The sequence below is a fragment of the Stegostoma tigrinum genome, chromosome 4 (assembly GCF_030684315.1).
Source record: "Stegostoma tigrinum isolate sSteTig4 chromosome 4, sSteTig4.hap1, whole genome shotgun sequence".
NCBI lineage: Eukaryota > Metazoa > Chordata > Chondrichthyes > Orectolobiformes > Stegostomatidae > Stegostoma > Stegostoma tigrinum.
Window position 1 is genome coordinate 115,140,260 of NC_081357.1, and position 15,600 is coordinate 115,155,859.

The following is a 15,600-nucleotide window of genomic DNA, read 5'->3' on the forward strand; positions in this document are numbered from 1 at the left end:
GACTGGATCATCTGAAGGTGATTTTTGTTTTGGCTATCAACCTGAATGTGGCAGGCACTACTTCGAATTCTTTTGGGGGTGGTTTCTGTTGAGGCATTTGAGAGAGAATTGGATGCTTATTTGAGCAGAAATAACATGCAAGGAAATGGGGGTGGGGAGGATGTGGGGAGGAGGGTTGGAAATTAGTAGGTAATGATGCTTATTTGAGGACTCTTGCAGATATGATGGACAGAATGGTGGCCGTGAGCCATTAATCTTCTGTGATCCTGTGATTCAGTCAATTAGTTCAGATGGGACTTCTCCCACATGAGAGAAAACCCTGCCTCAAGCAGGACAAATCCAATCTGAACAATTACAAATGCATCAGTTCACTTAATGTTATCAGTAAAATGATGGAAGGGATCATCAACAGTGCTATAAAGTAGCACTTCGTAGCAAAATGCCCCCCGTACCGCACAATCAACAGCGCCGAAAGGCTGCCATTTGAATGTAGCCTGCATGGTAAAATATCACTGGAGCTGTTCTAGGTGATGGGCACATGTGCTGTCTAGACACCTGATTGTATGCACCCCGCCATTTTCACCCACACCACTAACCAGCTTGTTCCAGTATTGAGTTTTTGCATTATCAGTCAAAGAATGAATTTTATTGTAACATGTACAGATTTATTTGGTGTGAAAAAACCAAGGTGGCTCGGCCCCTTTCCAATAATTTGACTGTTTGGAAGTGGATTTAATATTCTAAATATAATTCTTTGTGGATTACCCATTATAAAAAGTGGAGTAAGCTACTCATGCTGTAATTTCCAGGATTGTTTCAAATTCGCCTTATTGGGAACCAGCTCCTCTCTATAATCCATATTGTGGTCTGGGTCCATTTTGTACTAGCTCATAACTTTTTGAAAAAAGTTAACACTGTATGAGCAAGTGCAAGAATGGAACTGAGCGAGGATATGGGAGAACTTTTCTTCTGTGTAATAATCTCGTCCTTCCCAACTGTTTGTTTTCTTAAATGCAACTGTCACTTGTATGATCAACCAAAAAGTCTCATTGTTAGGGCACAGATTCTCTCATTCTAATTAATTTGAAGCTTCCTGTCTTCCTTTGACTGAGAAATTACAAACATTTTGACCTTCCTGAAGAGAGGTTATACAGACAAGCCTAGTAGTTGCAGGCCAGTCAGTTTAACATCATTGGGGAAGATTCTAAAAACGTTTATCCAGGGTAGATTAATAGTGACACGGAAAAAGATTGGCTGTTTAAGAAGAATCAGCATGGATTTCTGTCGGGAAAATCATTTAACTTGCTGAAGTAACAGAGGCTCGATGCTAATTTTGTTGATGTGCTGAACATGGACTTTCAGAAGGTGTTTAATACCATGCCAACCGACAGACTTGTGAGGAAAATTTAGGTCATGGAACAAAGGGTTAGTAGCAATTTAGATACAAGATTTACTAACAATAATGGTCAATGGATATTGCTCAAGCTGGAGGATGGTTTGTAGTGGCGTTCTGTAGGAATCCACCAGGTCCCTTGCTTTTACTGATTGATATGAATGATCTTAGTCTAGGTGTGTAGGTGATAATTTCAATGTTTGCAGATGACATGAAACTTGGAAGAATTGTAAACAGTATTTCAGTGTAGAACTCCAAAAGGATATAGACAAGTTGGTGGAATGGGCTGATCGGTGGCAGGTGAATTTCAATGCAGAGAAGTGTGAGGTGATTCATTTTGATAGGAAGAAAATTAATGCAAAACATGGGTATAATTCTAAGGGGCTGGGGTAGAGGACAGTGGGATCTGGGTGTATATTTGCACAGACATTGACGGTGGCAGGACATTACGGAGAGAGCAGCAAACATACAGTATCCTGTTTTATAAATAATGATGTAGAGTACAAGAGTAAGGAAGTGTTGTTGAACTTGTCTAAGACTCTAGTTAGATCTCAGCTGGACTATTGCGAACGGTTCTGGGCACCAAATCATAGGACCAATGTAAATGCATTGGGGAGATTGCAGAAGCAATATACAAGAATGGTTCTAGGAATGATAAACTTTAGCTGTGAGAATTGTTTGAAGTTGGAAGGTTTCCTTGGAGAGAAGGCGGCTCAGAGGAGACCTGATGCAGGTTTTCACAATCATGAGTGCACTGAGTAAATAAGGAAAACTGTTCCGTCTTGTTTCTTTTGCAAGAGGAGACTCGGATTTGCACAAGCTGCAAGGTGATACAAGGAAAACAGTTTTCACTCTGAGTAGTTAGGGTATAACATACGTTAGCTGGAAATGTGATGGAGGCAAATTCAATCGAGGATGTATTTTTATCCAAAAAGTACTTAATAGAAGTACATGAGGAAAAAGGCAATGGACACTAGGTAATGATGGTCATTTGAAAGTCTGGTGCAGACACTGGGCTAAATGGCCTCCTCCTGCACTGTGGTTTGAGAGTTGTGATTTTGGTAAGGAAGTATCGTTTAATTACGCTTGTTGTTCTACAGTGGAATTGCTGTAAAGTCTCCCTGGCATATCATAAAATTAGGTTAAATTGTTGCCACGTACTGTCTTTGCACAGTGCTTTTAATGGAACTTTCTTATTTTGGCACCTTAGGAGTATATTTATGGTTTAAGATGATCATTGAAGGAGGGAGAAAAAAAGCAATCATGCAGTGCTGGCTAAATGGCAAGTGTGGGGTCAACTGTTGATTCTAGCCACCACAGTCTGCTGGTGTAATGATAGTGTTCCTGGTTCAGAACTATTATTGAGCCAAGTTCAGCTGTGGGATTTTGTACATATTTTTGTGTTGATTCATTTTCTCCTTGATTAAAGAAAATGACTCCAATTGAGAAATTGACTTAAAGACACAAACAGTATTTGAGTGTGTGTGTGTGTGTGTGTGTGTGTGTGTGTGTGTGTGTGTGTGTGTGTGTGTGTGTGTGTGTGTGTGAGTATTTGTACTACTCCATTACTTTGCTCTTAATTTTCAGCAATTTTAATTTTACACATCCTTTTGATAATTAACACTCATGCAATGAATTGTTTAGAATGACATAGCTGCATTTACTTTTGTGATCTAAAATTTTGTATTGGAACAACAGAAAATGAAACTGGGCCTACTGTTCAAATGTTTTGAAATGTATAGTTTTTCTTAAATTTAATCTTCATTTATGATTAGGCATTAGTAGCTAAACATTGTAATGAAAGGTTTCCTGACTGATATGCAATCCAGTGTTTAGCTGAACTAAGAAGACCAAAGTTTGTCTCATTTGTACTGAGTTAGCTAAGTATAGCTCAGATAGTAGTGATGCCGTACGATTGTCCTCAATCCCTTTGTGGTAGGAATATGAAAACAGACAAGATTACCTAATCTTGTTTGTCATGTCAGCGGCCAGTTTGGTTTGCCAGCGTAAACGGATATTGAATGAATAAAGAATCAGACTTATTATTCTTTCAGTGTAGCCTCCACAAAAAGAAGAGTACTTTTTCACTTGAGCCATTATTTTGTGCGTCCAGTTGACCTGAATTTACACTTTTTTGACAAAATGTTGGCAAATCTAACAAAACAATGAAGATTAGCATTTTGCTGAAAGGAAGACACAAGAGGCCATGTATATTAATCAAGGTTTTAAAGTCATAGTGTGAGCAGTTTAAAGAAATGGAGATGCACAGGGTTGACAATAATAGTTATGTGTACTTAGATACAACAGATTATTCCAATTTGTTAGTTTAGAAGTAGAGTGCAAGGTGACAGAAATCACAAATCTCACAATAGGTTGCTTGGTCTGGAACCACCTACGCAAAAAAGCAAATAAATCTATTGACATTATTTAAGGACAGTACGAAGGAGAAGTACAGCTCAAAAACATCATAATATTTACCAGGTGTAATGGAAAAAAACTTACCCTCTATTTCCCTCCTGCCAAACTTGAAGGCAATATCAAATGCAACCAACAGTAAAAATCAAAGGGACTTGAGCATCATAGATAACATGGGCTGCTAAAAAATGAGAAAATGAGCTGTAAATCTATAAAGATGATTACCAAAAAACAGGAAACATTAGTGAAGTGATCTTGGACTGATAAAACATGTGAATATTTCTGCAGTCTGGGATCTCTAGTTCATCAATTGAATCTTATAACATGCTGACCCAAAATATCAGAATACTTCAAAGCCCTAATTTGTATCCTGTCAAAGCAGAAAATAGGTACCCATGTTATAAATGGACCTGCATCAGGGGTGAAATAAGTGCAAATAAAACCTCAAAACCTCAGACTTGCTCATTAGGTTGACTTAAGTAACTAATACTAAAATTAAATCCAGTTGGACCACTTAGACATAAAGTGTTCAACTCAACCATAATATTATGCAATGAAGATGCTAACCAACATCCAGAACTTAATGAAAGTTGATAAATGTAATTGAAGATAAGATTCTGATGTTGACTTAGTGAGAGGTGGTTGTGCAGTGGTAATGTCACTGTAATCCTAGCACCAGGCTAATATCCTGCGTACATGGGTTTGAATACTATTATGGCAGATACTGAAATTTGTATTTGATAAGGAAAAGCTAGAATTAAGAGAACTGCCAGCCTAATGGCAACATGAATCATTGTCAATTGTCACAAAATCCCATTCAATTCACTGAAGTCCTTTCGGGAAGGCCATCTGCCATCGTTACCCAGTCTGGCCCACATATGACTGCAGACTCTTAGCTGCCTTGTGGGCAATTCAGGATAGACAGTAAATGCAGGTCTAGCCAGTGATGCTTACAACCCATGAATGAATAAAAAAACTTAGCAAATATATAAAGCTGTGAAAGCTGATGTCACTCCTTTAGGGCAAATGCTGCAAATAGTCAGACTTGATGCTAATAATTCCATTAACTCTGGTTTCTCCAGAATTTGTTTTGCATAGCTAATTACCTGTTAGCAATGTTGTAACATTTACAATTTCTTGAAAGAGATTACTTATTAGTCTTTCAAAGTGTTGTTGGTATTTGAATAAAGTGATAAATGTGTATCAGATGGTGTATAGCGTAATAACCCCACAATTTTTTTTTAAACTAGTCTCCCAACTCTGTTCTAAGGCTTGCAAAGAACATTGTTCAAATCTTTGTAAGCAGGTATGCGAGAATGCTTGATTCATCATGAACTGCATCCAAAAAGTGGGTAGAAAGGTGAAAAATGGCAAAGAAATATTAAGCACTATCCAGGAATTGGAAACTTGGGGAGCTTTAAAGTGCTTGAGATTTTAGTCGCAAGTCAAAATCTCTAAAGAACACGAATACAGTTTTTTGTTGTTGACAACATAATCTTGTGAAGAAGTACTTCCACTTCAGTTCTGTATATCTGAAATATAACTTGCCTTCCATTCTTTAGTTGGATGTCCGTTTTGCAGAACAGTAAAGAAGAAGCTTTAAACAATGCTTTCAAGGGAGACAATAACGCAGGAGAAAACAATATTGTCCAAGAATTAACAAAAGCGATTATTGTAGAGGTGCAGAGGATGACCGGAAATGATATTTGCTGTGATTGTGGAGCACCAGGTAATTTGCATTAATAATTAAATGGTGATTAATATGATTGCTGTATCAAGGGAGCCACTTCACAATCACTAATAACTCCTAGGCTAATAATCTGGGGAACATAGATTCAACTTCTACCAAAGCAGATGGTAAAATTTGAATTTGATAACAAGCTGGAACTAATAAAGAGAAGCTAGCCCAATGACAGCCTACTGTCGATGGCTGTAAAAACCCACTTAGTTGTCAGATGTCCCCTTCGGGCAAGGAAATCTGGTATCTTTACCTGATCTAGCCTACAAATGACTCCAGACCTTTGGCATGTGGTTGATTCTTAAATGTCCTTTGGATGTCGAATTAGGAATGAACAATAAATAGCCAGCGACACCCACATCACATGAACAAATAAAAAACTCCTTGATTTAATTCCATGTTTGGGTAACTGCACATTATGAGCTACTGACGTTATTAATACTATAGGGCAGATGATTTTAAAAATAAAGGTCTAATTAGCATTTTGCATCAAAACAAATGCCTCCATATATCTACGTACAAAGTGCAGAAGTGTATCTTGCAGAGGGTAGGATAAATACACGCAACATTCAATGCAACAATTTTAGATGAAATTAATAGCAAGGATCTTTCCCCTAAGATGGGGGCGTTCAAAATCAGGGGGCATATTTTTAAGGTGAAAAGAAAATGAAAAGGACATGAGGGGCAACATTTTCACAGTGATTTGTGCGAGAAATGAACTGCCAGAGGAAGTGGTGAATGCAGGTACAGTTACAACACTTAAAAGACATTTCGACAGGTACATAAATGGGAAGGGTTTGGAAAGAAATGGGCCAAATGCAGTCAAGTGGGACCAGTTTAGTTTTGGAACATGGTTGGTTTGGATTATTGGACTGAAGAGTCTGTTTCCATGCTGGATGACTCTAATTTCTATGTTCTATTCAACTGCATTTGGCACTTGCCTGAAGTCCCTGTGCTTCCTTGTTTAAGTTGGTTAAAGCTAATACCATCCTGTTGTTATATCTGTTGCTCAGTGAGAGAGAATTAGACTCCTTTCAGAACTCGTGAAATCTTGTCTTATATCTATTGTAATTTCTGAAGTATCAGCGTTTATTTTTCCATACCACAAACAGACCTTGGGCAACCATTGCTAAAGACATTGATAAATTTTTAGCTCCATTGTACAGTAATTATATCTTGCCAAATGGAAGTTTAAGGGTCACTGTTATTACCTGTGCCTGAGTATCTTTCAGTGAGAATCTTGCTTGTAATATTTGTGAAACTTCGAAATGGAGAGACCTTTATTAAGCATTCCAGTTTAAATTTTACATTTTTTTTTCCAAGTCCCACCTTAGGACATTGTTTGCCTCAGAAATCAAGTACCTTCAGGGGTTTAGATTTTCAAAGGAGCTGTGGACTAGCCATAATTACTGCTGTTTGCTCATCTTGTCTGAGGTGATTGTCCCTAGATAACTCAGGGAAACTATTGACTGTCACCAGAACCAGAAAACTGTTTATCGCTAAGACGCATTTCTGTATGAATGGATAAGATAATTCTTGGTTGGGATTCACTTTGTCCAAGGTCAATTGACTTCCCAACAGTGGCTGATTAAGTTTAAACATGAACGCTGCTATTATACGCAGGGTACTGGAGGGCACCCAATAGCTGTCAAACAGTCCCTTTGTATAAACCATTGTCTTCAGTAAAAAAGTGAATTTCCTGTTTTTGGAGGGGGGTGTGGTAAGGGGGAAAGAATATTCTGGTTAACTGTATTCCTGGTTTCTTGAGAGCTCAGGTTGTTCATACTTTGAAGAACAATTATCCAGAATTGCAATAATGTGTGGGTGTTACTTTTTAATGCAAATTCATAAAAAACAGAAGATTTCACTGTAAATGAAGCATACAAAAATAGGATTTTAAGCATTTACTAGCAAATGTTTTTGTGCTTGGGAGTACAATAAGCCATTCAATATGATCATGACTGATCAAACACTTTTTTATTCACCCCATCCCATTAACTCTGTACTGCGCTGGAAATTAGAAATCTATCAATCTCCATCTTCAACATGCTCAAAAGACTGAGTTTCCACAGCCCTACTTGGTAAAGAATTCCAAATGTTCACAACCATCTGAGTTTTAAAAATATTCTCCTTATCTTGAATGTAGGTGGTATTCCTTCTTATTTTTAAATTGTGCCATTAGATGCTAGTCTCCTAACAGGAGGAAATATCTTGCGTGCATGTCTATCCCTTTCCGTATTTTGTAAATTTCAATGGGATCATGTCTCATTCTTTGAAACTCTTAGAGAGTACAAAAGCAGTTTTCCTGGATATAAATTTTGTGTAGGGAGGTTTGAAAAGAATCGACTGGAATTGTGAGACCATTGGCTAAGAGTGAAGGGAGTACGTAATAAAACTGTAATTTCCCCTAAGATTATTCTTCCCCCCCCCCCGCCCCAAAAAATATATTTATGGATGAAAGGGGCTCAGATCTTTGACTAAGGGATGGAAAGTGAGAGAAAAAGTAAGTTAGTGGGATCTCAGCCTGGAAGATTTTATTATCTATATGAGCTACTTGACAGACATCAAATGAATGATTCAGAATGTGAAACCAAAGGCATGAAAAACTGAGGAAAATTTTCTATGGTTGCAAAATAAGATGGGCCAGATTTCCTGTGAATATGCTGTTCCTTTGCAATATCATCCAAACTCTTTGCATTGTTTTCATAAATATACTGATGATGTCTAGCTCTTCCTCATCATCACTATCTTTCTTGTCTCCTCCATTTTTGCTAAATTATCAGCTTGCTTAACTGACATTCAGCACTGGATAAATAGAAATTTCTTTTGATTTAAATTTTGGGAAGATTAGAGCCATTGTTTTCAGTTCCTGTTCTAAACCTTTGATCTCTAAATACAGACTCCATCCTCCTCTCTGGTAAAAGTCTAAGATTAAACCAGTCTGTTCACAAAGTTTTGTGTTTGACGTGAAATCAAACTTATACCATCTCCAAGACTCCTGTTTCTGCCTCCGTGACATCACCCAACTGCCTTAGATCAACTGATGAATTAGGCCCGAAACGTCAGCTTTTGTGCTCCTGAGATGCTGCTTGGCCTGCTGTGTTCAGCCAGCTTCACACTTTGTTATCTTGCCTTAGATCATCACTGCTGAATCTGTTATTCATGCCTCATTGCCCCCCCGACTTCATTCCAATACACTGCGGCTGGCCTTCCATATTCTACCCACTGTAAATTTGAGAACATCCAATGCTCTTCATCTTAATCCATGCCACGTCCCATTCCCCTATCACACCTGAAGCTCGCTGCCTTTACATGCCTCCTGCTAAGCTGTCAGTTTTAAAATTCTCATCCTTGTCAAATCTTTTAAATGCCTTACTACTTCCTAACTCAGTAATCTCGTCCAGCCTCTCAACCTTCTGAAATATCTGCATTCCCCACACTTGCTGGATCAAAAACCTGAAATTTCCTTTGTAATAGCACTGTGGCTGTGTCTGCACCACACAGTCTATAAGAATTCAAAGAGACAACTCACTACCACCTTTTTAAAGGCAGGTTTAGAGATGGGCTGGAAATGCTGGCTTAGCTAGTCATAACCACGTCTTGTAAACAAATATAAGAAAAGGCAAATAGGAATTGAATTTAAAGACAGGAAGTTCAATTAATAGTTTACATTAATTGGATAATGTTTAAGTATTTCTGATTGCTGTGGAAAGGAAAAAAGTACAAAAACAATATGGTAGAATTTTGCCTGGAAAAAAGGTTATTGACGACATTCCTTCAATAAATATGATGCAGAAGGCAGACTGGACCTACACAAGAAGCTGATCCCCTTTGATACATGCACGCATGACCACAAAAATCTTAAAGGGACCAGGCATTGCAAGTAAAGCGCCACGCGTGGCAAAGAAAAATTAGGATGAAAAGAAAGATCATTAAAAAGTAGATGGAGAGGAAACATCAGTGGCATAAAATAAACACTTTGTTTGTAGATAATAAAATGTGAGGCTGGATGAACACAGCAGGCCAAGCAGCATCTCAGGAGCACAAAAGCTGACGTTTCGGGCCTGGACCCTTCATCAGAGAGGGGGATGGGGAGAGGGAACTGGAATAAATAGGGAGAGAGGGGGAGGCGGACCGAAGATGGAGAGTAAAGAAGATAGGTGGAGAGGAGAGTATAGGTGGGGAGGTAGGTACTTTGTTTGTGGAATTGGCTCAGGGAAAATGACCCAAATAGCGTGTTTCACTAGTTCCATGAATGTCAGATTGCTTTATTTCATGAACATTGTATTATTGTTACGTAGCATCCAGAGGAAAGAAATAACAAGCTTGATTGTTAATTACCGATATTTACACAATTCGAAATTAAAAATGTTTATGGGCGCCTTCAGCAGAAACCAGCCTTCAGACATGAAGTTAAACATTGGAAATATAACATGACAAAACATTGTCATAAAATTGTCAAAAGTGAAAATTGTTGCATTTCCTGTGGAAAAGTTAGACTAAATGTACTATTTTGAAAAATAATTACTGGTATGACCAGTTTTGATGCAGTTGCAGTTAAAAGCTATTTTGGAAATCATGTTTTTAAAGTTTTATGATTGTCAAGTTACTTTTATACGTCCCCTGTAAAGATAACAATAAGGTAAAGTTGCCATAGTCCTACCTGACCAAAGGACTGCTTGCTCATTAGATAGGTTAACCTATCGCTAGTCTTTTCTAAGGGTCACCACACCTTTCAGGTGAGAAGAGAGGTCAAGTCCTTCATAGTAACCTCAGCCGGTGTGAGAATTGAACCCACACTGTTGGCATTACTGTGCATCGCAAACCAGTTGTCTAACCTACTGAGCCAACTGACTCCCATGTTTGAATTTGAAAAAGTGATATCCAACAAATATGAGAGGGAGGTAGGTAGAGTTCAATCATGATACACTTGTATCATAAGATGGAGGGCATTGTTGATTTAACTTACTAATAATTCTGTTTGTTTTGCAGTAGCGAAGTTTGTTATTTCATTACTTTTGATGCCGTGTATTCAGGGAGTATTGGTGGCTGGAATACATTGCTTTGGAAAGTGCAATATATTCAGGAGGGTTATATTATCCTAAGGAAGGCACCTCAAACAGTGGCTTATCTTCTTAATATTCGCAGAGTCATAGCATTATTGTGGTGTAGAAGGAGGCCATTCATCCCATCGTCTACACTGGCTAGAGCGTCTAGTTCAGTTGTTATTTTAGTACCAACTGCCTGCCTTTTCCCCAAATCTGTGCACATCATTACTATCCAATAAACCATCCAAAGCCTCTTGAATACCTCAGTTGAGCCAGTGTCCATCACGTTTCCAGTGCATTCCTAAAAACTCGCTGTGAAAAAGTCTGTTTTACATCATCCCTGTTTCATTTGCACATCGCTTTAAATGTATGACCTCTCGTCCTGGTTTCTTTTACGAATGAAAGCAGCTTTACCCTTTCTTCTCTATCCAGCCCACTGCTGATTTTGAAAACTTCAATCAGATCTCCTGTCAGCATCTTTTGTGCAGGGAGAATAGTCCCAACTTATCCAACCTCTTGTGAAACCAAAGCTGAACGTTCTCATACCCGACAGTATTAGGTATTCGAGCTTTATTTACTGCTCTTTCCACTTGCTCTGACACCTCCAATGATCTGAGTACATCTACACCCAGATCCCTCTGTACCTGCATTCTTTTTGAAAATTGTACCTTCTATTTTATGTTGTGATTGTTATCATTTAAGATCATGCCATGACTTGAACTCGGTATCTGGCATGAGGTGCAAGCCTACAACATTTTGATATTAAAGTAAGAAATATAGCCAAAGGAATTCAGCAATCATATTGATTCATCATTCTAAGTAGATACACAGATTCATGCAAGTTTCATCCACTGAGAGGATATCTCAGTGGGTATTAAATCTGTTTCTATGTGCATCTTGCAAAAGCACCTGATCATTTACATTGAAAATCAATTTGTTAGTTCGAATCAGCAGTGTCAAATTGACTAGGACATGAAATCTGCTAAAGGTTTCTGCTTTATTCTAAAGGATTGCTTAAGATTATACTAATACTGTTTGTGCTATTCTGAAATTGACTAGTACATTTTATTTAACAGACCCAACATGGCTATCTACTAATCTGGGAATTCTAACCTGCATTGAATGCTCTGGAATTCATAGAGAGCTGGGAGTTCACTACTCTAGAATACAGTCCCTTACATTAGATGTATTAGGGACATCAGAACTCTTGGTAAGTATCTCTTCAATTACTATTTTTGCTTTAATTCAATTTTTGTGGCAAATTGGAGGAATAGTCAGCACAGTTTGCTATTCACATAATTAAAAATGAAGAATTGTGAATCCTGGAAATCTGAAACAAAAAGAGATGGAGAAACTCCAATTTAACACTGAGTTTCTCCCAACATGTTCTGTTTTGTTGCTGTAGCATATCTTTTGTAAGTTACTTGTACCATAAAGTGGTAATAACGTAAAAATTGAAGACTGATCTCCAACTTAGCTATCAACTGTATGGTGTGGAAAGATAAGATGGAAAAAGAAGTGAAACTATATCAGTAAGCATATCAAAGATTACACACAGTAAAATCTAAAGGGAATTGAAACTGGTAAATAATTTAATTATCAAAGTCGGCTCATTTCACATTTTTATATTAAAAGATCTTTTGTGAAAGAACTGTGCCTGAGGAACATGGATTAGAAGCGGGTAAAGAGACCAAAAAAGATTAAGCTCCTACTTCTGACCTTTTGGTGTGGGTGGCCAGCAAACAACTCCCAAGAGCGTGGTAGTAGGAACTGCCGATGCTGGAGAATCTGAGATAACACGGTGTGAAACTGGATGACCACAGCAGGCCAAGCAACATCAGAGGAGCAGGAAAGCTTGACGTTTTGGGTCCCGACCCGAAACGCCAAGCTTTCCTGCTCCTCTGATGTCGCTTGGCCCGCTGTGTTCACCCAACTTCACACCGTTTTATCCCTAGAGGGTGGGTTGATTACTGAAATATTTTTAGCAATCTGCCTTCATTTTTACTCCGTTTTGACTTTTCAATACATTTAAGTCCAGCATCCCTGGGCATCAGTTTTTCTAACAGGTAAAAAGGGTTAAGAAGGTCTGGAATCCTGATGCCTTTATTCCACTGCTTATACACCTGAAAGAGCAGAAATTTTTACTTCAAACTCAAACCAAACTGCAAAATGATCCCACCCTGAGATCATTTGATTCTCCCCTCCTTCCACATGATGTCAAAATTACATTATTAACCCCTAGCCCAGCTACACCTGTGGCATTCTAATTTGCCAAAGGGCTGTATACAGAATTAAAGGTCATCTTGATATCAACATGAACTGCGTACTGAAATGATATCCTTACCTTGTGTGTGGCTTTATGTTAAATATCAGACTTGACAGTTGACCAGTCTACAAAAGATTAAGCCACTTTGCTCTTAAGTGAGGAGCATTAATCTTCTGATAATAATTTGAACAAATACTTTACCCGCAACAAGAAGAGTGATGCTGCAATAGTTACCAAATTCATTGTTGTTTCCTCTGTTCTTGTAGATTAGCAAGATAAATTCATGAAACCAATCCTCTGGATAACTTTCTGAATTTTTCTCACGGGCAAAGAAGTGTTGTAGATAGTTAATCACGACATCTACATCAACAGTCTTTTGGTATTTCACTTCTACAAGCCTACTGAATTGTGACAGCCTGTGATGACAGTAAAGCCGCCAAGAGGACTTGTTAAAACTATTCTTTGGCTAAATACAAAGCAACTTAAGTAGATCATAAAGTTGGTCTTCCACCAATATACTAGCTTCCCCCCTCAATATGTGTATAAATAACCACCACATTAATTTAGTGACAGGGATCCTAGCTTTAAGGAACCATTGTGATAGTGGAGCATAGATTAACATTATAGATTGGTAGAAATTGCTGGAAAAGCCCAGCAGGTCTGGGAGCAACATCAGCTCTGATTTCTCTGCACAGATGCTGCCAGACCAGCTGAATTTCCCAGCAATTTGTTTTTGTTTCTGATTTACAGTATCCACAATTCTTTGTTTCTGTTACGGATTTGTATCTTGGTATAGATAATCGAGTTCCCGTTCTGTTCTGAATCCACCTGATGCATAGCTCATTGCAGCTCCCTAGATTACAGCCATCTAACCTGTCTAACAAGCAAAATACAAACACACTTTTTCATTGAAAGGTGAAATACTACGCCAAAGTCATTCCCAAATGCACATAAGAAATGCATGCTCCTGGGTGACTTGTTAGGTGATGTGGAATAATGTCTGTAGATGATTAATTAATGGGAAAGGCTCCAGAAATCTGAATAGCAAGAGACTTGGGAGTCCTAGTTTAGGATTCTTTTAAAGTTAACGTGCAGGTTCAGATGGTGGTTTGGAAGACAAATGCAGTGTTGGCATTCATTTCAAGAGAGGTAGAAAACAAAAACAGTGATATACTGCTAAAGCTATATAAGGCTTTGGTCAGACCAAGTTTGAAATACTATGAGCAGTTTAAACCGCTCATCTAGGAAAAGTTGTGCTGGCATTGGAGGGAATCCAGAGGAGATCTGCAAGAATGATTCCGGGAGTGAAAAGGTTTCTCATGTGAGGAGCAGTTGAGGACTCTTGAGTCTGTACACACTGGAGTTTAGAAGGATGAGTGGGATTTGATTGAAACTTACATTTATTGATACTGAGGGGCCCAGATAAAGTAGATATGATCAAATGTTGGAGCAGACTCAAGGGCTGAATGGCCTAATTCTGCTCCTATATCTTACGGTCTTTAGTCTAATTCATCAACTAATTGGACTAAATATTTCACAGTCAACTTGTCATGCTTGATTGTTGAATGCTATTATCCATTGATGCCAAAGGATGCACACTTCTTTTAAATCTTTGGGTGTGTCTCTGGAATAAAGCGAGTACTAACTGCTTCAAGTTCGGTAAGAATTTCCTCTTTAGGATATACACTTAAACTTGATTGCCTCCGGACAAACCTCGGGATCTCTCTCCCACCGAACCTCTCCACCTATATTCTCCTCTGTCCATCTTCGATCTGCCTCCCCCTCTCTCCCTATTTATTTCAGAACCCTCTTCCCCATCCCCCTTTTCTGATGAAGGGTCTAGGCCCGTAATGCCAGCTTTTGTGCTCCTAAGATGCTGCTTGGCCTGCTGTGTTCATCCAGCACCACACTTCGTTATCTCTGAAGTGGCATAGTTGGGCACTCATTTCTTGTAGAGGTTTTCATACAAATACAACCTTTATCACAAATTCAGGAAGGTATGCCACCCACTTCAACTATAGTTAGGAAATAAAAGCCAGCATTATTAGTGATGCCCACATATCAAGGAAACACTATTACTTTTTGATCAAACATGCAAGTCATCCACCCTCAGTTCCACCTAAAAGGTACTACTGACGCTGTAAGTTTATGTGACAAGTTCACAAATGACTTCTCTTATGGGCTTAGCCTGATGGAAATTATCAGTACATTTTGGAATTAAATATTATGGTCCATTCAATAATACATTTTGAGATTAAATCTCGCAAACCATTCTATAACTTTATTATCTAATATATTGGCTCAATGCATTAAGGTCTAATGGGAGAATTGTTATTTTTGACAGCTAGCCAAGAACATTGGCAATGCAGCATTGAATGAGATCATGGAAGCTGGATTGCCTTTCGATGAAATTGCCAAACCTAATCCCAACAGTGACATGTAAGTACACAATTAATTTTGCAGTTTATGGGAAAAGGCAAAGTACATCCGATTCTACAAAATCAACAAGGTTTTCAATTTGTTCCTTATCAAGAGTGCATTTTTATTGTAGTTTTGTTTTGCTTTCTTTATTCCCTCTCAAATTGGCTAACTCTAAGTCATGGTTATGGAAAACTCAAGTCTATTTTATTTGAGAATGATTTTTCTCTAACATTCATTTACCGTAATTGCATCTTTTAATGCCGTTCATGAAGTTGGGATCTTGTTATAAATTTGTTCTTCACTTCAAATGAATTTTGCA

At 38.2% G+C, this 15,600-nt stretch overlaps 1 protein-coding gene across 3 annotated transcripts in view; it reads left to right on the forward strand.

Moving 5' to 3' along the window:
- LOC125452475 (arf-GAP with SH3 domain, ANK repeat and PH domain-containing protein 2) overlaps positions 1–15,600 on the forward strand; it is a 162,134-nt gene that overhangs the window by 118,947 nt on the left and 27,587 nt on the right. For all 3 annotated transcript variants that reach the window (XM_059645606.1, XM_059645605.1, XM_059645607.1), the window contains 3 exons: positions 5,371–5,537; positions 11,671–11,804; positions 15,205–15,299. In XM_059645606.1, the coding sequence (XP_059501589.1) occupies positions 5,371–5,537; positions 11,671–11,804; positions 15,205–15,299 (396 nt within the window). The remainder of the gene's footprint in view (positions 1–5,370; positions 5,538–11,670; positions 11,805–15,204; positions 15,300–15,600) is intronic.